The sequence below is a fragment of the Bos indicus x Bos taurus genome, chromosome 1 (genome assembly GCF_003369695.1).
Source record: "Bos indicus x Bos taurus breed Angus x Brahman F1 hybrid chromosome 1, Bos_hybrid_MaternalHap_v2.0, whole genome shotgun sequence".
NCBI lineage: Eukaryota > Metazoa > Chordata > Mammalia > Artiodactyla > Bovidae > Bos > Bos indicus x Bos taurus.
Genome location: NC_040076.1, coordinates 6,580,045 through 6,604,680, shown reverse-complemented (window position 1 = coordinate 6,604,680; position 24,636 = coordinate 6,580,045). Strand labels below are relative to the sequence as shown.

General features: G+C 44.3%; 1 protein-coding gene across 5 annotated transcripts in view; it reads left to right on the top strand.

Moving 5' to 3' along the window:
* The window catches only part of BACH1 (BTB domain and CNC homolog 1), a 60,574-nt gene extending 36,706 nt beyond the window's left edge, over positions 1-23,868 (top strand). For 3 of the 5 annotated variants that reach the window (XM_027540301.1, XM_027540361.1, XM_027540343.1), the window contains one exon: positions 4,608-8,462. In XM_027540301.1, the coding sequence (XP_027396102.1) occupies positions 4,608-5,054 (447 nt within the window). In that variant the 3' untranslated portion in view covers positions 5,055-8,462. Of the gene's footprint in view, positions 1-4,607; positions 8,463-16,992; positions 17,489-23,638 lie in introns of those variants that run through there. The other 2 variants (XM_027540490.1, XM_027540404.1) reach the window with 2 other exon arrangements.
* Positions 23,869-24,636: the final 768 nt, after the last annotated feature.

Genomic DNA, 24,636 nt, shown 5'->3' with positions numbered 1-24,636 from the left:
CCAATCCCCTTATCAATAACAAGGAGGTAAGAGTAGTATCTCCCTCAGGTCTGGTGCGAGGATGAGATTCAGCTAGAGATGGAAGGCTCTTTGTCCTGCCCCACACATGTTCAGGGCTCAGTAAAAATTAGTAGTTATGTTTTCTGCGAGTATCTGCTTTTCATTCATATTAAATGTACTGGGTACCAGGGGAATCAAAGATCAGTGAGACATAGCCCTTGCCAATAAAATGCTTGGAGTCTCATAGGGAGCCCGCTTAATGTGTTTTCATTTGTTCTTGAGAATCATCTTCCTCCTCCCCATTCTAAGCTTGCAGGAAAGTTAAACGAACAGTGCGGTAGACAACCACATACTTGCGGTGGATTCACAAGTCACTGACATTTTGCCATCTTTGCTTTCTGCCTCTTCCTGTGGGTCCTGGTCTCTGTCTCTCTGGCCAGGTCTGTGTCCCCTGCTCTGCTTGGTTGGTCTGTGGGTCTTTGTCCCTCTGTCCGTTAGCCAGTCTTGGATTCTTTGTAACTACAGTTGGGTGATCTTCTCGCTATACTCCCTGTCCGTCTTTATGGCTCTTGTTTTGTTTTCTGAATCATTTGAAACCTACCACATTATGACATTTCACCCCTAAATGCTTAAATATGAATCTTCTAAAATGACATTTTTTGATATCTTTATCAAATGTATTTACCAATATCTTTGTCATACCTGAGAAAATTAATAAATCTTAAGTAACATATGTAGTTCCTATTCAAATTACCCTTATTGTCCCTAGGCATACTTTATATACATTTTTTCTTTGCAAAGTAGGAGCCAATTCTCACATGTTTTTAGTTTTGTCTTTAGTCTCTCAGTCTAGAACAAATCTTCCCCCTTCTCCCTCCATTTTTTTTAATTTAAAAAAATCTTTGTTTTCTAGGAGAGTCTAGTTGATTAACAGTGTTGTGTTAGTTTTAAGTATAGCAGTGAGTACATGTCAATCGCTGCTCCCTCAGTTGTGTCTGACTCTTTTCGACCCCATGGACTAGAGCCCGCCAGGCTCCTCTGTGGGGATTCTCCAGGCAAGAATGCTGGAGTGGGCCGCCGTTTCCTCCTCCAGGACATGTCAGTATGGCTGAGTAATATTCTATTGTGTGTGTGTGTGTGTGTGTGTGTGTGTGTGTGTATATATATATATGTAAGAACTGAGTCAAATGCATTCCTTTTTATGGTGAGTAATATTCCATTGTGTGTGTGTGTGTGTATATATATATATGTATATATATAAGAACTGAGTCAAATGCACTCCTTTTTATGGTGAGTAGTAGTCCATTGTGTTCCATTCCACAACTTCTTTTATCCATTCATCTGTGGATGGACATCTAGGTTACTTCCATGTCCTAGCTATTGTAAATAGTGCTGTGATGAACATTGGGGTACCTGTATCCTTTTCAGTTATGGTTCCCTCAGGGTATATGCCCAGTACTGCCCCCCTTCTATTTTTTAACGATAATAAGTTTTTTAAGAGTCTAGGCCAGTGTTCTCGTGAAATGTCATACTTTTAATGTTTGTCTGATCATTTCCCCTTGGTTTTATGTAACTCCTTCCTTCACTGTTTGTATTTCATGTAAACTGTGAAAGTGTGTGTTCATAGATCGAGATTAAACATTCATACTGGGTCACCTGGGGAGACACCATCTCAGGATGTTGTTCCACTTGAGTGCACGGGGGCAGATCATCTCCAAATTTTTTTTTTTTTGCCTTTGTGATTGTTTTCTGTGGACTGTTAATTAGGCACTTTGTGAATATCTGGTTCCCCAACACTCCTTTGTCCTTTGGTTTTAAGCATGTGATGATGGCCTTTACAACGGGGACTGCAAAATCGGGATTTTTCCAATTTTGTTATTCCACTTACATTTATTGGTATTCCTCTTTAAAAAGAACTTTCCTTCCCTCCTCTTTTTCCTCCGTCTGACCACATCCTTTTAGTATCACAGTGGACTCATGGATTAATCTTTTTCTAGTTTAATTTCTTAGAACTCATAATAGTCGTTGGTCTTCTTGATGTCAGTGTTTTCCCGGGCTTGCCGGGGAGAGCCAGCCTCCTCAGCCAGCTGGTGCGTGCTGTTGACACGACCCCGTTGGTGTGCCTGTGCCATTTACAGCAGTGTCTCATAGGTTTGCCTTGCATCTGTGTGCGTGCTCAGCCATGGTTGACTCTTTGCCACCCTGTGAACTGTGGCCCACCAAGCTCCTCTGTCCATGAGACTCTCCAGGCAAGAAGACTGGAGTGGGTTGCCATGCTGTCCTCCCGGGGCTCTTCCCGACCCAGGGATCAAACCCAAGTCTCCTGTGTCTCCTGCGCTGACAGGCGGATTCTTTACCACCTGGGTAAAGCCTTCTCTTTACCTGGGATTCTGAGCCACCTGGGAAGCCGCCTCTTGTTTAGAGATGGGGAGCCACCCCTTTCTGTAAAAATCCCTAGTCTCTTATAGCAGGTATTAGACTCCAGAATGCATGCTTGCTGCTGGAGAGTTGCTCCTTCTGTGTGTGTGTGAAATATGTGTTCATTCAGGATATACATCATGCTTCAGTAAACAGGGGCTTTCCTGGTGGCTCAGATGGTAAAGCATCTTTCTACAATGCAGGAGACTGGGGTTTGATCCCTGGGTCAGAAGGATCCCCTGGAGAAGGAAATGGCAACCCACTCCAGTACTCTTGCCTGGAAAATCCCATGGACTGAGGAGCCTGGTAGGCTATAGTCCTTGGGGTCGCAAAGAGTCGGACACGACTAAGCGACTTCACTTTCACTTTCAGTAAATAGAAGTATGTACCTTGCAATAGAAAAATTTAGTGTTTCTTATTCAGTGCAACGTTTTTCAAAGTCTTAGATGGCCCTGAAATATTTAAAACCTGACTACCCATAGTTGGAGTCACCCGCAGTTTTGTAGGAAAACTTTATTTATTTATTTATTTTTTTAGGAAAACTTTAATATAAAACCACAGCAGTACTTTTGTGTAAAGCAGGTTTCTTTTTTAACCTTTTAACTATTTTAGTCCCGAAAGAGCATCTATTTAAAGGTTGGCCATTGCAGATGGCTACTGTGAAGCAACCTGTCTAAATGTTAACTGGCAACATTTAACAGCTCTGGCTCCCCTGAAGTTGCCAAAGAGCAGAAGCCAGGAGATTTATCATAGATTTCACAAGAGAAATCTTTGACCCTCTGTCAACACTTATTTTCTCTTACGTTATAACCAGCTTGATGATTTGGTTTTCTAGCTCATACTAGATTAGGCGCAGTGCAGTGGTAGAATCGGAAGGATGAGGTGGCACAATGATAGGAAAAAAGACACGCTGTCCGCAGTGACCAGTGATGGCGGACATGGTGGCTGGGAATGGGAAAACCTGACCAAAACTTCATGGTAGGCTTTCTTACAGGGATAATCATTTAACATGAAAATAATAACAGTACCAATAGGGGTAATAATTGTGCTCAGTCGTGTCTGACTCTCTGTGTCTGCACAGATTGTAGCCCACCAGGCTCCTCTGCCCATGGGATTTTCCAGGCAAGAATACTGGAGCGGGTTGCCATTTCCTCCTCCAAGGGATTTCCTGACCCAAGGATTGAACCCGAGTCTGTTGATGTCTCCTGCATTGTCAGGCGGATTCTTGACCACTAGCGCCACCTGGGAAACCATGGTGGCTCAGTGGTAAAGAACCCACCTGCAGTGTAAGAGATGTGGCAGGAGCCTTGGGTTCAGTTCCTGAGTCAGGAAGATCCCCTGGACAAGGAAATAGCAACCCACTCCAGTGTGTCTAGTAAGTCCTGTGGAAAGCCCACAGGGTCGCAAAAGAGTTGGACACGATTTAGCAACTAAATAGCAATAATAGTAATTAATAAACACAATTCCCCTCCCCCTCCATTCTTCACATGTCAATCACTCACGTACTAGCTTTCTGACTCTGGGCATGTTATAATCTGAACCCCATCTGTAAAATGTGTTTGATAGTCCTGAAATCAGCAGTCATCGTGAGGATTACGTAGTTGAAATGGTACGTTTGGAAACATCTAGCACAGTGTCTGGCATAGCTAGTGTCCAGTCGTGACTAGAATCTTTGGAGTTACGATCACTTCACTTGTGCTTTTGTGGAGGTTGTATTTCATCCCCAGAGTCTGCAGGGGTTTATCTGCAGTCCACAGATCCAAAAAACTCTGAAAACTGTGCAAGTCTGTTGCAACTATTTTGGCCAAAAAACTGACACAAGGCTAGATCAGGGTACCCAGTTGTTATGTATCCTCCTTTGTCTATTGATGCTTTCCTGTGTCTTATTTAGAAATGGGAAGGTGCCTGAGAGTGGGGTGCTGCTTCAGATGCTGCTGGAGGAATTATGTGTGCATGTATACTTTGTCTCTAGAATCTGAGTACTTCTGAACTCCAAGATATGTGTAGGCCTGTTAGGGATGAGGGCTTATGAGCCTCAGGATTGAGTATATTTTTGAATGGCATTGGCAGGAAAAATTCCCCATGACCTTACATGATGAGGAGGTGCCGTGGATATGAATGAATGCACACCCTAGCCATGTTGACGAGCTCATCAACACAGCTCACCGTACTCTCTTTCTCGCCTACAGCAAAACGAAAAGGAGAGCTTGTTGAAGGAGAGGGATCACATTTTGTCCACGTTGGGCGAGACCAAGCAGAACCTGACCGGGCTCTGCCAGCAAGTCTGTAAAGAAGCGGCTCTGAGTCAAGAACAGATACAGATCCTTGCCAAGTACTCAGCCTCCGACTGCCCGCTCTCCCTGTTAATTTCCGAGAAAGGCAAGAGCACTCCTGATAGTGAGCTCGCGTTACCCTCGATCCTGAGTCTGTCTGAAAGGCCTGCGGCGGGACTGCCTGCCGGGGAGCCCAGCCTATGTTACCCCAGCACCAAGGGCGGCGAGGCGGGCGGTGTGCGGGGCCAGGAGTCCCAGACGGCCACCAGCACCCTCTCAGAGACGAGGGAGCCCTGCCGCCAGAGCGGGGGCATCTCAGACTTCTGTCAACAGATGACCGACAAGTGTACTACTGATGAGTAAACGCACCTCCGGCTATTTCCTACTGACATCTTGACATTGTCTTAAAAGCCTGATAAGGCCACCTGTCTCTTGACAGTATGGTTTGTCTTCCCTCGTACTTTGCTGTTAAGGGAATTCCTTTGATATCAGCCTTGACTTTTCCTTCATTTCCACAGGAGGGGCAGAAATGATCTGCTACCTGGATGCTGAAAACTCCCACATGGAAATGCAGTAAGGCTTTGAAAGAAAGAAAGAAAGTGAAGTCGCTCAGTCATGTCTGACTTTTTGTGACCCCGTGGACTGTAGCATATACCAGGCTCCTCTGTCCATGGGATTTTCCAGCAAGGGTACTGAAAACTGCTCAGTTTTAAAGAATAACAGCTATTAGTAATGATTCTTCCCAGTGTTCAAAGTAAACAAGAAAGTGAAAAACTGTAGCGAATCAGACAACAGTTAAACAGGTTGAAACCTCTGCAGACACTTCCTGCTCTAAAGAAGTAGCCTGCAAAAGATTAATCATCCGGCCTTCTTACAACATACTGGTTTAAAAGAAAATGTTCTTCCAAGTAATGCTGACAGAGTTCCATGCTACTGAAAAGTGAGGTGTCACCACCTCGGGCACAGTGCTGTAGGCCTGAAGTGGGAACACATAGAGACCATCTTGCCTGAACCCTGGCGTGTTGCTCTTTCAGCTCTCGCTGAAAGTGGAAACTGGTTGGCCTGTAGCTGTGATTCTCGGCTACGTTGGAAACAGTTAGGAACCCCGGGCAGGAGGCTGGCCTCTGGCAGAGGCTCCTGATCCTCCTCAGTGTCGACTTTAAGAGTCGTGGCTGCATCAGCAGTAGATAAGTGTCATTTCCCTCTTTTCCTCTTCATCTCTTCTACATCTGGGTCCAGCATGATCTTTCTGTTTGCTCACATTCTCGTCCTTTTGAAGGAGAAATAAAACTCAGGACACAGTGGCGTGAGCTCCTGTGATGGCAGCCTTGTCTTAGCCTCCCTGGAATCCTGGAGTGCTCACCCGGGACAAGGCTGGGGGCCTGCCCGCCAGAGGCCACTCATACAAGGGAACCCGCTGTCGCAGGGAAAGATGGCCTGCATTTATCAGGAGTGGCAGTTCATTTCCCATCCTGTCTCTGAAGGTCTGTGGTTTCTTTGTAAAAAGCATTACGATAGATCAAAATGTGTCCACAACAACCATGTAGGTTTGTGAGATAGGCTAAAAACATAATTTTGTACCATTGTGTGAATTTGGAAGCCAGATTTAGTCTTGCTCTCCTCCCCAAATCTAGCGCATAAGGGCACACCCATCATTTTGGACTTGGGCATTTTAAAATCAGTCTTTGTGTTTATTCAATCCTGTTTTAAGATAGTTTTCTAATAATCTGAACCCTTATCCCATGCCATTATGCAATGGTTCTTAGGCATTCTGCTGTTATAGAAAGCTGTGGACCTGTCAGTGATGAAAGCAACATTGAATATTTGCATTCAGAGAAACGTTTGCAGAATCCAGTTTGAAAGGGTACAGAAAGTAATTTTTAGAGTTTGGATTGGAAAGTACTTCATTTCACTGAGGTTAGACACCTGACTTGTGTAGAGTGCATCTTGAGTCTGGCAGAGGGCTTGTGTAGTTAACGTGTAGGAATGGGTCTGAAGCCAGTAGGCCTGTGAGGCGACGTGGGGACCAGGCTTCCCATTTCAGAGTAATTCGTCTAATGTTACCCTTTTTCATGGGGGCCGGTGTTGCGGGAGCTATTGCCACTATCTTTTCAGTGGTTTGTATGTTATTTCTATTATCAGCTTAGCTGTTGTAGGAAAAAACTAGTTGGACTTGTTTATTTTCTAGAGGCTTTTATAAGTACACCTAAGAATTTGTCAGGGAGAATATAATTCTATGGTAATGAATCCCATACTACAAAACAGTGATCAATGGTGTATGCGTGTGTGTGTGTGTGTATTCTTCCATCTAGCTATTTCTTTGATACTTGTAATTTTAAATTCAAAATATAAAATAATATAAAACCTTTTCTGGTTTACAGTGTGTAAAATCTTACCCAAGCCGACGGACTCCTTCATTTCCTACCTCAGTGTGCACTCGGCTATTTTTCGCACCAGTCTGTGTATGTGCAAATGTCAGTCTCGTACTTTAATTGCTACTGTAAATAACTGCTTTGAAAGATTCCTTCCTATTTTATGATGAAACCTAGCTGTCTCCAGAGTTTAAATACAGTTTTTAAGGCACTTGGATTAAATTTCTCGCTACATATAAACAGTTTAGCATTAAGGTTTATTTTAATGATATTCTAATTATTGGCCAAGTGTATTATTTCATAAAATAGAGCATTACTTTTAATAACCAGCATGTAATACAAGTAACTACACTACCTCATACCTACATGATTTTCAAGTTGTAATCCAGAGGAACAGAGAGATAAAAATTTTTTTATCTTTGTCTTTTGGCCATAAAGTGGGGAAGTTTTTTATATATTGCATAGCATTACACATTTATGCCTATTTTAACATTAACTTCTAAAGACGTTTTTTCTAAGAAAATTTGTTTTAAATTGATTTTTTTTTGATGCTGCCGAAGACAAATGACAGGATTATGTGTATACAGTGTATATCTTTTCCTTCATGCAGAACTTTGCAAAGGTGATTTTCAGTTTGTATATGGTGTATTTACACGATTATGGTTCCTTATTTTATGAGTTAGCCTTCTCACTGCTTGAGGATTTTTAAAAGCTGTTAGGTCTAACTCAGTAAAATAACCATACCTTAAAGTGTTTCTCATTATTTGAATCCTGCAGCTGTAGCAAATAATTTGTTAAGTTGCTATATTCAGAACAAACATGGATATAGATCTAAGTACTACATCTGTACATCTTATAATTTACTATAGCTTAATGCTTAACTAATTTAAGGAATCAAATATATTTGACACAGTAGACGATACAGGTTGCATGTGGACACTCAGCCACATTAACAACTTGGAGAAAAAAAAATTAATGGCAATGTTATAATGAATTCTCAGGTGAACTTTTTTTTCAGTTATGAAACATCTATTTTGAATTTGTAAATATTTTAACTGTTTTATTAAAGCATGTAATAAACTATTCTTTGAAACCTGTTGGGCAGAATGAAAATTTAAAGCCATAATGGCAAAAGATGGCATACTGATTGTAAAATAAACAGAAATAATAACAGCTATTGATTTTTTTTGTATCTTTCATAATATAATTTTCTAACAATGCAATAAAACCACTAAATTTATATATCAATATCCTATCAAGATCATGTTTCATTAAAGGTGAACTTTCATAGTATTTAATTTACATTTTCTTCCTATTGTGCTTACCCAAATGTAGCAAAACTAGGAATGTTAAATGTTGGTAATAAAATGACAGTTCAATAAAAGTCTCGAAAACTGCTTCTGATGGACTAGATTTGTACATTCCATTTCCATTTTCTCACCTCATACGAATTTACTAGTTTTGGTCTTTTGGTCAGTAAACAGTATGGCTCTGGCATCTGTATGAAGGGGTCTTTTTCATTAGTTGATTATCATGCCTGAAAAGAAGGTTCTCAGCAATCACCAGGTATTTAAAGAAGCACAGGTTTTAACCTTGTTTCTGATTTAATTTTAGTCTTCGGCTAGAACTGTAGGGTTAAGGGGTATCTCTTTCAGTCCTCAGTTTTGAAAAATTTATCTGCAGGATCAAATCAACCATGTTACATTCAACTTCTAACCAGGCCTTTGTAATCATGCTTTGGGCAGCTGCTCAGAGTTACCAGCAATCCAGATCAAGGTCTGCTGGTCTAGTTATTTTGTGAGTCTCCTCTGCGTGTAATGTTGCGTGGTAGGTGGAGGCTTAGTTTTGACCTTAGACATTGACTGTTTCTGGGGGAGAGACTTCACCATTGCATAATACCTTCATGTGCTCTTATGCTTCCAAGGGGTTTCTGGCACCCAGGATGGATTGAGTGAGAGCTCCCCCTAGGGGCTTGGAGGCCACATCCCTATGTGAACAGGCATATTCAGATTGGAGCCTCAGAGATGAGTAGGCTGCCCCTTGCAAAGCAATGTTTAGAGCTAAGAAAGTTGCCTTCCCAAGGATGTTTTCTCCTTTACATGGATGTAAGCAATCCAGAGGCACCTAAAGACAAGCCACTTTGGATTATTGAGGGACCAGCCTTGGATCCTTGGTCCTGCATACAGACTGGAATTGGGTGGCAAGCGTAGGGTCAGTGACACTGGCCTGGCACTGCCAGTTAAAAGCTAGAACCTTACCAGCACACTGTAATGCATTGGGACCCAGCTGCCTTGAAAAAAGCAGGAAAGCAGTGCACATATTTCCCAGTTCTAACAGCCCTGTGAAGTCCTTTCTGGAAGTCGTGCCTTGAGGTTGCCTGCCCAGGCTGAGGGCTCATGCTGCTGGGCTGTGCTCGCAAGGCTGTTGTGCTCTTGGTGTTGCGCAGGGCCCCTACAATCGTGCTGCTGCAAGTTCATTTATTCCATGTTGCACACATTTTCTAAGGTCCTTTTGCTGTTTTGCAGTTGTTAAGTCGTGTCTAACTCTTTTCAACCCCGTAGACTGCAGCACGCCAGTCTTCCCTATCCTTCACCATCTCCCGGAGCTTGCTCAAACTCATGTCCATCAAGTCAGTGATGTTGTCTAACCATCTCATCTTCTGTTGCCCCCTTCTTCTCCCGCCTTCAATCTTTCCCAGCATCAGGGTCTTTTCTGATGAGTCGGCTCTTTGCATCAGGTGGCCAGAGTACTGGAGCTTCAGCTTCAGCGGCAGACCTTCCAATGAATATTCAGGACTGATTTCCTTTAGGATGGACTGGTTGGATCTCCTTGCAGTCCAAAGGAGTCTCAAGAGTCTTCTCCAACACCACAGTTCAGAAGCATCAATTCCTTGGCACTCAGCCTTTATGGTCCAACTCTCACATCCATATATAATCACTGGGAAAACAATAGCTTTGACTATACTGACCTATTTTGGCAAGGTAATGTCTCTAGTTTTTAATATGTTGTCTAGGTTTGTCATAGCTTTCCTTCCAAGAAGTAAGTGTCTTTTAATGCAGTCACCATCTGCAGTGATTTTGGAGCCCAAGAAAATAAAATCTGTCACTTTTTCTACTTTTCCCCTTTCTGTTTGCCATGAAGCGATGGGACCAGATACCATGATAATTCACTTTTTTGAATGTTGAGTTTTAAGAGAGCTTTTTCACTTTCTCTTTCACTTTCATCAAGAGGCTCTTTAGTTCCTCTTTGCTTTCTGCACTTGAGTGGTATCATCTGCATGTCTGAACTTGTTGCTATTTCTCCTGGCAATCTTGATTCCAGCTTGTGACTCATCCAGTCTGGCATTTTGCATTATGTGCTCTGCATATAAGTTAAACACGGTGACAGCCTTGACGTACTTCTTTCCCAATTTTGAACCAGTCCATTATTTCATGCCTGGTTCTACCTGTTGCTTATTGACCTGCATACCTGTGTCTTAGGAGCCAGGTAGGGTGGTCTGGTATTCCTATCTCTTTTAAGAATTTCCCACGGGTTTATTGTGATCCACACAGTCAGAGGCTTTAGCATAGCCAGTGAAGCAGAAGCAGATATTTTTCTGGAATTCCCTTGCTTTTTCTGTGGGCAGGGGTATTTCTGTCAGCTGAATTTAGGTCCGTAGGCAGTAGAATCTGGCAAGTGGGCACTGACGAGGAAACTCTCCGGGGTACTCGTCATCTGCCACAGCCTTTGGGCACACTGGGTATGTGTTCTGGGCATGTAGCTGTGCTAATGGTTGGATATTGGCTCAATTTCAAACCAAGTGGCACAAATATGTGCTACTGTTGTGTGTGTCATGATTAACTCTGAGTCACTTTAGAGTCTTGGCATGGAGCCATTACCACTTTTGAGTCTCCAAAGGAGTGCTGTTGATCCTGTGAAGGGTGACCCACACCTCTGCTGAGGTCCTGGCACCTATGGCTTAAAGATGCCCACTGAGCCTTTTCAAAAGCTCACAGAGGCAGTTAGAACCCCACAGAAAGTCATATTTTACAAGTAAAATATAAGCCACAATGACCGTCCAAATTCAAAAGGCTCACAGTCTGGTTTAAAAGCTCTTACCCAAGCCACTTGCGCTAGCTACTGTGAAAACCCACTGGGCCCAGTGCAAGCCCCCAGGCAACACCAAAGTTAGATCCCCTGGCCCCCACTGTGCGCCATGGTGCCGTGAGGTTCCAGATCACATGGGTCCTCACCACCCAATTCTATTCTGATTGTGGTTTCTCAGTATCTCTAAACACTGCCCTCTGCCCACCCCCCTGCCACGCCCCCACCAAATATTTGGTATCTGGGGAGGATTTCATAGTCCCTTCCTGGGTGATGAGCAAGTAGCGAAATAAAATGAAGGAATGGTGGGTGGAAAACCAAAAGGAAACAATAAACTGTAGTTGAAGATGTAGCTTAGAGAGAGATCTGGGTGTGAACTCCGGGATGAGGCACGTTTGTGTCATCAGTTTGTTCCCTGTTGGAGGAAATGAACGTTTCCCTGCTCCTGGTTTCCACGAAGAGAGATTCTGAGAGATTGTCCTCTAAGCAGCAGCACACCGCCCGCCCTGCCTCTGCTTCATCTGCATGGTTGTGCAGTGGGGCTGAGCGCAAGAGGTGCTGCATGCGTATCCCAAGAGGAAGAAGGTCCATGCCCAAGTGGAGAACAGCCAGTTATTTTTTCCAAATTCATGAATCAACTCCCAGCTCTCCAGAGATGGAAGGGGTAAAGAGGTTAACGGATGATCTCCCAGAAACCAGAGCGTAGGAGATTAAAGGGGAAATGTGGGAAGGAATTATCTGGAGGCAGTGACTCTGGTGACTTTGGAAAGCTTACACTATTACTGGGTGTGTACTCAGTCGTGTCGGAGTGTTTGTGACCTTATGGAGAGCTTACAAGAAGAGAAATAGCAAGGTATAGAGAGAAGCAGGCCTCAGTGAAGGTCATGAACTCACGTTTCCAGCCTCCCCACTTCCTCCTCTGCTTCTAGAGGCAGCTGTAGGTTCAGGGTTAAAAACAAAGTATTACCTTGTGCTTAAGCCCAAGCACTTCTTTTTCTCCCCTTCACCTCTGTTATCTACACTGTTCTAGGTTTTGGACGTTTATTTTCATTTTTAATTTACTTTTTATTCTGGCTGCACTGGGTCTTTTCGTGGTGGGCAGGGCCTTCTCTAGTTTTGGTCCAGGGGCTTAGTTTCCCCATCAGGGACTGAACCCACGGCCCCTGCACTGGGAGGTGGGGTCTCAACCACTGGACCACCAGGGAAGTCACTGTTCTAGAAGTGTAAGTGAAAAGAGAATGGAAAGGATTTTAAAAACTGATTGTCACATATCCTCTTTTCATTTAGAAAGAACTCAGACAGTAACAGAGAAGGCAGTGGCACCCCACTCCAGTACTCTTGCCTGGAAAATCCCATGGACGGAGGAGCCTGGAAGGCTGCAGTCCATCGGGTCTCTGAGGGTCGGACACGACTGAGCGACTTCACTTTCACTTTTCACTTGCATGCATTGGAGAAGGAAATAGCAACCCACTCCAGTGTTCTTGCCTGGAGAATCCCAGGGACAGGGGAGCTTGGTGGGCTGCCGTCTATGGGGTCGCACAGAGTCAGACACGACTGAACGACTTCACTTGTTCTTGGTCTTTTCAGCAGACACTGTTTCCCTTCTCCCCTTTTAGCTTCCATATACTCACTGTCTGGAAAGCCACTGTTTCCTAAACAGTTAACTTCCTTCTTTCTGGAGACTGGACCTAAATAATTTTCTAGATACTGTCTTGTTAGGCAGGTTTCTGGTGTGATATTAATCTCTTTCGAGGCAAGTCTTGCAAATAATACCCAGAGCACGATTAAATATGGAAATATTCACTGTAATTTAATCTTTCTAAAATAATACCTCTTTGATCCACCTCAGAAACTTTGAGTCTTTTTGCTTTGGACTATTAATTTCAAAGAATTATCTTTTGTGAAATCACTAAACTTCTGTTTGGTTTGCTTTGATTTAAACGATAACAACCTTAAATGAACAGGACCACTACCAGTACCTTTGAAATAAATTTTTCTTTAAAAAAAAAAAAAAAAAGAATTTTTTTTTAACATTGTGTTTCAGGCTTCTTTGAGATTTTTATTTGCTTTTTTTTTTTAGAAGACCTCATCTACTGTGCTCAACATCTGATATTTGAGGTGTCTGTTGTGGTAAATTTAGTCTGCCAAGAAATCCTTCGTACCATGCCTAGAAATTTGGGTATCTGCTCAGACAGCCCTGTTTTGGCCCACCAGATAAATTAGTATAACCTGAGAGGGCAGCTTGGTGTGGAATCAAAAATGGAGTTTGAAACTGACAAGAATGAGGAGTGGAGCGTGTATAAATTAAAAGAGTTCAAGCTGCTAAGATAAAGTAGGGGAATTTGGCTAGTCAAAGCACTTCGTAGACGGGCCTTGTGTTTGCTAGGGTCTGGCAGACCTGACAGCTGCAAATGTGTTTTAAATAGGCTAAAAAGGAAGTATGCACTTAAGGACTAAAGGAATTGCACAGATTTAAGTAATGACTCAGGCAAAAGTCCAGATCTTTTCAGAAAGAAGACGATGGGGACTGAAGGAACGTGGGCCTGGAGTGAAGACACTGAGTTTTTAAGCCAGGTTCTGACACTTCATTACTGAACAGCTGTAGGAGAGTCCACTTGATTTCTCCTGTAGCTTCTTTATCTGTACATATGCCATACTGGGTCTTCTGGCCCTTGAGACCGAAGTCAGATTGACTCAAACTTTCATTCATATTCTTTTAAAGTCCTAGTCAGCTATTTGACACATAGTGAGTGAATACTGTCCTTAAATTGGGAAGGAAGGGTGGATTTCTGGAGAGTGAACGTGGATATTTGTGGTGCGATTGGCTTAGAGTCTCATGGTGACTCTGAATTAGGTACTTCAGTTCAGTTCATTTCAGCTGCTCAGTCGCATCCCATGTTTTGTGACCCTATGGACCACAGCACACCAGGCTTCCTGGTCCATCAGCAACTCCTGGAGCTTGCTCAAACTCACGTCCATCGAGTCGGTGACGCCATCCAACCATCTCATCCTCTGTTGTCCCCTTCTCCTCCTGCCCTCAGTCTTTCCCAGCATCAGGGTCTTTTCTGATGAGTCAGTTCTTTGCATCAGCTGGCCAGAGTATTGCAGCTTCAGCTTCAGCATCAGTCCTTCCAATGAATATTCAAGGTTGATTTCCTTTAAGATTGACTGGTTTGATCTCCTTGCTGTCTTAGGCAGTTTCTTCCATCCAAATAGTTCACCTTATTGTTTCTTGTGCTATATTTTAGACATTGTTGATAAAGTCATTAAAGTCAATAGCTTCCTTTAATTTCACCCAAATGAATAAGTAAGCAGGTAAGTTAAGTAAGCAAACAAAATACTCCCTGGGTACGGGATTAAGAGGTACAAACTATTATATATTAAAATAAACTACAAGGATATATTGTACAGCAGAGGAAGTATGGCCAGTATTTTATAATAACTGTAAATAGAGAATAACCTTTAAAATTGTGTCACTCTATTATATACCTATAAAATATAATATTGTACATCAACTATACTTCAGTAAAGAACTGCCTCTGGCACTAGAGCTGAATGGGTAGAGTAGGCTTTATTGCAATTTGGGGGAATATATTTATTTCAGCTTAATATAGACAGCTTCAGTGTGAACACTGTGATAGCTCCATCTTGAGGTCTCCCCCTCCCCTGGGGGATTTTCACAGCCTGCCCAGCTTCATGTGGGGTCTCGGCCTCATAACAGCTCACCGACTCTTGCCTCTTCCCTTCTTCCCCCGATTGCCCTGGGGAGCCCACATGCAGCTCTCTCCTCTCTCAGTCTCCGAGGATGGCTTTGGACCATCTCACTTGCAAACTCCGACAAGGGCTCAGCAGAACAGTGGGGATTTCGTGAAGCAGGACTGTCTCTTCTAGAAGGCAGCTCATTCATTCATTCAACAAAATCCTAGTAAGCTCCAGGAGGAACCACCAAACACTGTTTTGGCTCCAGGGACCCATGAGAGAGAGAGATGAAAATCTGTATCCTCACCAAGTTTACATTCTAGTCCAGACAAAGGGACCAGAAGCAGAAATATAAAGCATTGAGTATATTAGAAGGTGAAAAAGGCCTTGAGAAAAATAAGCACAGAAGCAGAGGAGCAGAGTGGGAGCTTTGTACAAGCTGGCAAAGGAAAGTCATCTAAGATGCTATTTGAATAAAGAACTGAGGGAAGTTAAATGAGCTTTAGTTGGTTATACTTTGAAGATTATTTTTTGACTTAAGTTATGAAGTAAAAAATGGAGAAGAGATCAATCTTGCATGGCTATAGTAAGAATCAAATAAAACAATGTTTGGAATAATTCCTTTTAGAAAACCAGTTAGTACATAAAATGAAAGTTTCTCAGTTGTGTCCGACTCTTTGCCACCCCATGGACTGTAGCCCACCAGGCTTCTCTGTCCAAGGAATTCTCCAGGCAAGAATTCTGGAGTGGGTAGCTGTTCCCTCCTCCAGGGAATCTTCCCAACCCAGGGCTTGAACCCAGGTCTCCCACCTTGCAAGTGGATTCTTTACTGTCTGAGTCACCAGGGAAGCCCAATTAGTACATAGCTAGCATATAATAAATTTTAGTCTTATTATTACATAGAGTGGTGCCCTCTAATACAGTACCTGCTAGCCACAATAAGCTGTTTAAACTTATGTGAATTCAAATGAAGTAGTAATAAAAATTCAATTTCTCAGCCTCACTAGTGACATTTCAAGTTCTCAACAGCCACATGTTGCTGCTGGCTGCCACTTTGCACAGTGTAGACACGGACCATTTCTATCCCTGTAGAAAGTTCTATTGCATACTGCTAAATATAGAGTCTAACGTTGATACATCAAGGAAAATGCAGTCTCATATGTAACAGGAGTGTCATGGGACATTGTTGTCTTAGAATTTCAGCTCAAGCCTCATAGCTGAGGACAGTGGGAGACATTGATCCCACATATTAAAGAGAGATGTCAGCATAGACGCATTTGTACAGGGCTTACTGCTCGCATGTGTGTGCTCAGTTGTGTCTGACACCTTGCGACTCTGTGGACTGTAGCCCATCAGGCTCCTCTGTCCATGAAGTTCCCGGGCAAGAATACTGGAGTGGGTAGCCATTTCCTCCTCCAGGGGATCATCCCGACGCAGGCATCGAACCTGCATCTTCTGCATCTCCTGCATTGGTAAGCAGATTCTTTACCATAGAATCGCTTGGGAAGTACCTCCAGGGTTTACTAGCAGAGGCCGGATGAGAATTTTGGCCAATCTCTGGTTTCCAGTCTAGATAAGAGAAGCCTCAAGGTCCATTGAGAGACTAGATTCTTTCAGGTGAATTCATCAGAATGGAGGCTGCTGTGGGGCACGGAAGGGGAGTTTCTGATCCTCCCAGTTCAGTGAAAGGGGGCCTACCAGGAGAACCTCACCCAGATGGGGTGTCTCTGGAAGGGGAGGCCAACACTTGCTCCCGGCTGGATGCGTCTGACCCGAGATACTGGTGTGTTTCCCCCTGGGTTGCTCTCCGAGGCAAGTAAGAAAGGGTTCTTAAGGAACCTTGTGGTGCCCAGAGGCCAAAAGTATGAGATGAGCTCAAGGGGCCGTAGACACAGGAACATAAAGTACCAGATCCTCGTCACCCTTCCTGCCATGTTGGAACCGTTGCGGAATTTTTGAGCGGTCCCCGGCACCTGGCTCGTCCCCTTCCTGTCCCATGTTAGAAAGCATGTTCTCCTCCTTCCCTGTATAAGGAAATGACACGTATCCCACCCAATGAGCAAATGACTCACAAGCTTCCTACTCCATTCCTTTGTTCCCTGGCTACCAAAACAGGCAGGTGATCCATATTTGTCATGGGCTTCCAGGTGGCGCTACTGATGAAGAACCCATGTGCCAAATGCAAGAAACATGAAATGTGGGTTCGATCCCTGGGTCTGAAAGATCCTCTGGAGAAAGGCATGACAACCCACTCCAGTATCCTTGCCTGGGAAATCTCATGGATGGAGGAGTTCATGGGATCACAAAGGGTCAGACACAACCGAAGTGACTTAGCACACGCACTCCCTCACCACTGGAAAAGCTGGCCTGCTCACAGTGTCTCCTGGTCTAATAAACTCTGTTCTCCTTTCATTCTGTCTTGTGTCTGGAAGTTCTTTTCTGACCTGTGCACAGAACATAAAAACCTGATGTGTGCTCTTAATAATTTGCAGTGGGGAGCCGGCCATCTGTGTGATGGGAGAGGCCCCATGTCCTCAGTGGAGAGGTCTAATGATGGGGAGGCCGGCTGAGCTGCAGGAGAGGATGGGCTGGGCAGAGAGAGCAGAGCAGCCTGCCCTGTTACCACAGCGGGGCCCGCCTTGCTGCCAAGTGTGTGCCATGGCAGGTAAGTAGGCTGAAGCCCTGTAAGGACGTGCCTTCATCCTTCATTCAGTCGCTCAGTCGTGTCCAACTCTTTGTGACCCCATGGACTGCAGCACGCCAAGCCTCCCTGTCCATCACCAACTCCCGGAGTTTACTCAAACTCATGTCCATTGAATTGGTGAGGCCATCCAGCCATCTCATCCTCTGTTGTCCCCTTCAAAAAAAAGAAAGAAATGTCGTCCCTCATAAGGGACAAGACGTTTGTACAGTGAAGGCGAGTGTCAGATGGAGCAGTAATCGTCAGATGTCACGTGGAAGGTGCCTCACCCATGTTCCTGTGGGAGATCCCTGAGGGGACCATAGAGATGCATCCCCCCCACCCCCAGGGGAAAGCTGCTGTCTGGTTGCCTCCCTGGATGAAACAGATCAACAGTATAGAGAAAACTAAAAACAGGGGCCAAGGAGGAGGAACGGGAGCCAGGGAGTAAAGAAGACGCCATGTGTCCATTCTGGGGCGAGTCCCAGAGCCGGGAGGCAATTCACAGAACCGGACGAGCAGGGCTGTGGCATTCCCCTTGTCCGAAAGGGGCAAGCGCTCCTCTGCGCCTGCCGTTTGTTGCAGGGCAGGTCAGCTGTTACCAGATCTTCAGGTTTTCTTTTCTTTCTTTTTTTTGATGTAAATCATTTTGAAACTCTTTACTGAATTCATTACCGTGTGGCTTCCTTTTTATGCTTTGTTCTTTTGGCCGCAAGGCACGTGGGGTCTCAGCTCCCCGACCAGAGATTCAGCTCACACTTCATGTGCTGGAAGGTGGTCTCAACCACTGGACTGTCAGGAAGTCCCCAGGTTTTCAAAAGAAGCCAGACTGCTGGATTTTGGTGTGAAGCTATGCCATTTTTGAAACACAATGTACATTTTGAATAGATTCTGTTCCGGGTTTTTGAACACCTGAAAATAAAACTATTCTTTGAGTCAAAAACGATGGTACAGTTTTGAGATTTGCCCGAGCTGCCACCAGGGGGTAGGGAAGAGACGTCGCAGAGTATCACAAGTGGTGGAAGAAGAGCAGACGTTACAGGACTGTCTTTTCTAAATCTGGCCCATTTAATGCACCAGGTATGTACAATATTTAACTAAAAGATTTAGTTTTTATTTCCACGTCCGGGATATATCATTGCACAGAGGCATTTGCTAGTAAAGCGTGCAGATTTTCTTCTCTGTTCCCTGATTGAAGTCTTGCGGTCTGACTTTTCTCTCCATCTACCCTTCATGGAGCTGGTTTCTGGGAGTCACTCTTAAATGATCTGTTCTTGCTTGCTCTTCTAGCCTCCACCATCCAGCAGGGACTCGGGCTGCCCACAGATTCTCTGACACTCCTCCATTGACAAATGGGATCTGTGTCATGGCCCCTCTTCTTGAACCTGGGTAGACTTGTGGGTGCATTCACCAGTAGTTCGTGTCAGTTGCTCAGTCGTGCCCTTTGTGACCCCATGAACTGTGTAGCCCCGCCAGGCTCCTCTGTCCATGGAATTCTCCAGGCAAGAATACTGGAGTGGGTTGCCATTTCCTTTTGCAGGGGATCTTCCCAACCCAGGGATCGAATCCTGGTCTCCTGCATTGTGGGTGCATTCTTTACCATCTGAGCTACCAGGGAAGTCCAATAGAACTCATTCTATGAGACTTCTGGAACCTAGCTCTCAAAAGGACATGCAGCTCCTAATTTCTTTTTTTTTTTTAATATACCAGAATACTTGTTTTTGGAACCCTTGGTCACCATGAACAAGCCCAGATATTCAAGGCCCTCAGGCTGTGAGGAGGCCCAGGTCACACAGAAAGACCCTATGTTAGGCATGTCCATTGATGGTACTGGCTGGATCCAGGCTCAGAGCCACAGTAAAGAAGCCTCCAGATGACCCTAATCCCCAGTCATTCAAGCCATATCCAGCTGTTTGAGTCTCCCCAACTGAGATCTCAGATACCATGGAACAGAGACAAACCATCTTTGTCCATGACTCACAGATTCCATAGGATTTCCCAGGTGGCACTAGTGGTAAAGAACCTGCCTGCCAATGCAGGAATCATAAGAGGGTTCGATTCCTCAGTTGGGAAGATCCCCTAGAGAAGGGCATGGCAACCCACTCCAGTATTCTTGCCTGGAAAATCCCATGGACAGAGGGACCTGGTGGGCTACAGTCCATGGGGTCACAAAGAGTCAGACTCGACTGAAGCAACTGGGCAGGCACAGATTCCATGAACACAAAGAAAAATTATAGTTATGTCACAAAGTTTAGGGGGTGGTTACATAGCAATAGATAACTGGAATGAATGCTAGAATATCTGGACTCTAGACTCCAGCTGCCTTCCTGAGATTTACCCTCAGGTACAGAAACTGGGGATCCCACGTGGTGCTAGTGATAAAGAACCCACCTGCCAATGCAGGAGACATGTAAGAGATGCGGTTTGATCCCTGGGCCTGGAAGATCCCCTGGAGAAGGAAATGACAACCCATTCCGGTATTCTTGCCTGGAGAATCCCATGGACAGAGGAGCTTGGCGGGCTACAGTCTATAGGTGTCACAAAGTGTCAGACATGACTGAGCATCCATGCACACACAGACACTGAGGAGGGATTGCAAGGAGCCAACCAGTGAAGTTCTGGAAGGTGAACAGGAAACTGTTTTAAGGGGGCTGGAGAGGAGTGTTCTGAGCCTAGATGACCACGCCTGGGAAAGCTGAGGGGCGAGAGAGCACCTGGTTTGTTTGTAGACCTGAAATGTGTGTCTAGCATGACTGAATGCTGTGTGTGTGGTCCCTGTGATGAGGATTCCAGATTGGAGGAGGGGCGGGCAATGAGCCAGGAGAGGGCTGAGAAGAGTCCAGGCTGTGATAAGTACGTGATGGACCTGGAATTTATCTTAAAGACGACAGGAAACTTCTGAAAGACGTGATATGATCAGTCCTGTGTTTTAGGAAGTTTGCTTTGGCCATTGTGAGGAGAGCTGATTGTGGAGAGAAAGAATGGAATGGAGGAGATGGATAAGAGACCATGGCTATAGTCAGACAAGGGATGATGGTGGGCTGGACTAAGAAAGTCTGGGTTGGCAAGTAAGCAGGAGCCAGATGCATAAAACAGGTAGGGAGATGAATAAGAGACCAGGGCTATAGTCAGAGGAGGGATCATGGTGGGCTCTACTAAGAAAGTGCTGGAAGGCAAGTGAGCAGGAGCCAGATGCATGAAACAGGTAGGAAAAGGGAGACTGCTGTTAGGTGGGAAGGAGGATTGGTAAAAAAGGACAGAAGAATCGTGGACTATTCCCAGATTTCCTTCTTGAATGATGAGTAGAAGTGGTTGCTAGTCAGTGAGGCTGTTCAGAAAGATGAAAGCGGGTTTGAGGAAGGCTTCAGTGATGACTGGGCAGTGTGCAAGGCACAGCGTGTGCTTCCGTGTGGAGAGGTCTAGTGCGTGGTTGATACGTAAGGCTTGGGTCAAGGAGGAAGATTTGCACCAAAGCTTTACATTTCTGCCTTTAACATACGATCCACTTTTGAAGTCGTGTTTGTGGAGATCCCAAGGTGAGTTCTGGGAAACAGAAACAGTGTCCTACTTGGGAAGTGATTATAGTAGACCGCACACTGTTTGATGTATCAGAATTGCACCAGCCCCACCAAGAATAATTGGGTTAAGGCTTTGCAGTTGTGATATTATATGACCTGCTTCATCGAGGCTTTCTTTTGCTGGAAGTCAATGTTTTACAATGATTTTAACATGGGAAAGGTCCATGAGAAAGGTCCAAAAAATACATTTATTTTTAATTGAAGGGTAATTGCTTCACAGTATTGCCTTAGTTTCTGCCATACATCAACATGAATCTGTCATAGGTACACATATGGCCCCTCCCTCTTGAAGTTGTATATTTTTTAACGCATTTTGTTCTAACCTTTTTTTTCCCCCCACTCTAACTCTTTTCAATACTGTGACTTTGGCAGGACTCCACACAGGATCCTTTTTATTTTCCAGCCGTAGGTGGCAGCACACCACTGCCTACGATTAGAGCAACCGCGTTTGTTAAGTCAGAGCTGCTGGTCAGGAGAGAGCAGCTAATGAGTAATCAGTCCAAGCTGCATGGCAAATTAATGTCTTTATTAAGTGAACTAACCGGTTCCCTTTATAAACAAGGTCAGAGTATTTACAACCCAGTGCATTTCATAAAGCAAAATCCATCTGCATTGATGTGACTCCACTAAGGAACCCATGATTTATCGGCAAGGAGCACATGCAAAAACTCACTTGGAAAACCGTCTTTTATAATGACTGGTACCATTCTGAGGTAATCATTAATAAAAGGCACCCTTGCTAGGTAGCCTCATTTTTCTCATACGAGGTAAATGAAAAAGTGATTACCTTAAACAGGAACCACTATTATAAGATGGTATTGGGTGGCCTGTTCCAAATTAAGTTCTTAGTAATAAAAATAAGGTGTGATCCTTATTGATCAAATGTATCTTCTGTCACTTTTGTTGTTGAGTCTCTCAGTTGTGTCTGACTCTTTGCGACCCCATGGACTGCAGCATGCCAGGCTTTCCTGTCCTTTACCATCTCCCAGAACTTGCTCAAAGTCATGTCCAGGATGATGCCATCCAAACATCTGATCCTCTTTCACCCCCTTCTCCTCTTGCCTTCAATCTTCCCCAGCATCAGAGTCTTTTCCAATGAGTCAGCTTTTTGCGTCAGGTGGCCAAAGGACTGGAGCTTCAGTTTCAGCATCAGCCCTTCCAGTGAATGTTCAGGATTGATTGGTTTGATCTCCTTGCCGTCCAAAGGCCTCTCAAGAGTCTTCTCCAACAACACAGTTCGAAAGCATCAATTCTTCGATGCTCAGCCTTCTTTATGGTCCAACTCTCACATCCATACATGACCACTGGAGAAACCATCGCTTTGACTATATGAACCTTTGTTGGCAAAGTGATGTCTCTGCTTTTTAGTATGCTAAGCTTGTCATAGCTTTTCTTCCGAGGAGCAAGCATCTTTTAATTTCATGGCTGCAGTCACCATCTGCAGTGATTCTGGAGCCCAGAAAATAAAGTGCGTCACTGTTTCCACTGTTTCCCCATCTATCTGCCATGAAGTGATGGGATTGGATGCCATGATCTTAGTTTTTTGAATATTGAGTTTTAAGCCAGGTTTTTTACTCTCCTCTATCACTTTCATCAAAAGGCTCTTTAGTTCCTCTTCCCTTTCTTAGCTTTTCTTCGCCATAAGGGTGGTGCTATCTGCATATCTGAGGTTATTGCTGTTTTTCCCAGCATTCTTAATTCCAGCTTATGCTTCATCCAACCTGGCATTTTGCATGATGTACTCTGCATATACGGAGAAGGCAATGGCACCCCACTCCAGTACTCTTGCCTGGAAAATCCCATGGATGGAGGAGCCTGGAAGGCTGCAGTCCATGGGGTCGCTGAGGGTTGGACACGACTGAGCGACTTCACTTTCACTTTTCACTTTCATGCATTGGAGAAGGAAATGGCAACCCACTCCAGTGTTCTTGCCTGGAGAATCCCAGGGACAGGGGAGCCTGGTGGGCTGCCGTCTATGGGGTCGCACAGAGTCGGACACGACTGAAGCAACTTAGCAATAGCAACTCTGCATATAAGTTAAATAAGCAGGGTGACAATATACAGCCTTTGTCACTTAGATTAGACAAAGCCTTATTTCACATTTAGAGTAGGTTGCACAGGTATAATGTTTAATGTTTACCATCTACTTCATGTCACATTTTAAGTGAATCAAATGCTTAATTTTGCCTTCATTGTCAGAGAACTGTATGAGAAACTCAGAATATCTTCTCACTAAGTGTCCAGGTGTCAGGGACCTGGTGAATTTCAGGTTCTAGAATAGTGCTGTGCAATAGAAATCTAAGGCAAGCCACACGTGCAAAGTGCATGTGCAATTTTAAATTTTCTTGATGCCGCATAGATTGAAAAATGTAAAAATAAAGAGAGGAAATTAATCTTCATTCTGTGTTATAGTGTATTTAACCCAATATGTCAAAAGTATTTAGCAGGTAATCAGTATAAAGATTATGGAGGTATCCTACATTTTTTTTTTTCACTCTGCGTATTTGAACTCTTGTGTCTTTTTTACATTCACAGCTCATCTCTGTTCCATCTAGCCACATTTCAAATGCTCAATATTCACCTGTGGTCGGTGGGCTCAGCTCTAAACACCTAGTATCTGTTACGGATTGAAACATGTTTCCTCAAAAATTCAGATGTTGAAGACCTAAACCCCAGTACCTCAAAAAGTGACCTGATTTGGAGCTGAAGTCTTTACAGAAGTAATCAAGTTAAAATGAAGCCTTTAGGATGCATCTGAGCAAAGGTCCATCTAGTCAAGGCTATGGTTTTTCCAGTGGTCATGTATGTATGTGAGTTGTACTATAAAGAAAGCTGAGTGCCGAAGAACTGATGCTTTTGAACTGTGGTGTTGGAGAAGACTCTTGAGAGTCTCTTGGACTGCAAGGAGATCCTACCAGTCCATCCTAAAGGAGATCAGTCCTGAGTGTTCATTGGAAGGACTGATGCTAAAGCTGAAACTCCAATACTTTGGCCACCTGATGCGAAGAGCTGATTCATTGGAAAAGACCCTGATGCTGGGAAAGATTGAAGGTAGAAGGAGAAGGGAATGACAGAGGGTGAGATGGTTGGATGGCATCACCGACTCAATGGACATGAGTTTGGGTAAACTCCGGGAGTTGGTGATGGACAGGGAGGCCTGGTGTGCTGTGGTTCATGGGGTTGCAAAGAGTCAGACACAACTGAACGACTGAGCTGAACTGATCTGAACTGAACCTCCTCAATGGCTGCTTGGTAAAGAACCTGCCTGCAATGCAGGAGACACAGGAGACACAAGTTTGATCCCTGAGTCGAGGAGATCCCCTGGAGGAGGAAATGGTAACCCAGTGCAGTCTTCTTGACTGGATAATCCTATGGACAGAGAAGCCTGGTGGGCTACAGTCTCTGGGGTCGTAAAGATTGGCTACGACCAGGCACACAAGCACACAGCAGTGCAGAATGCATCCTAATCCAGCATGACTGATGTGCTTACGCAACGAGGACCTCTGGAGGAGACAGACTCACATGCAGGGAGA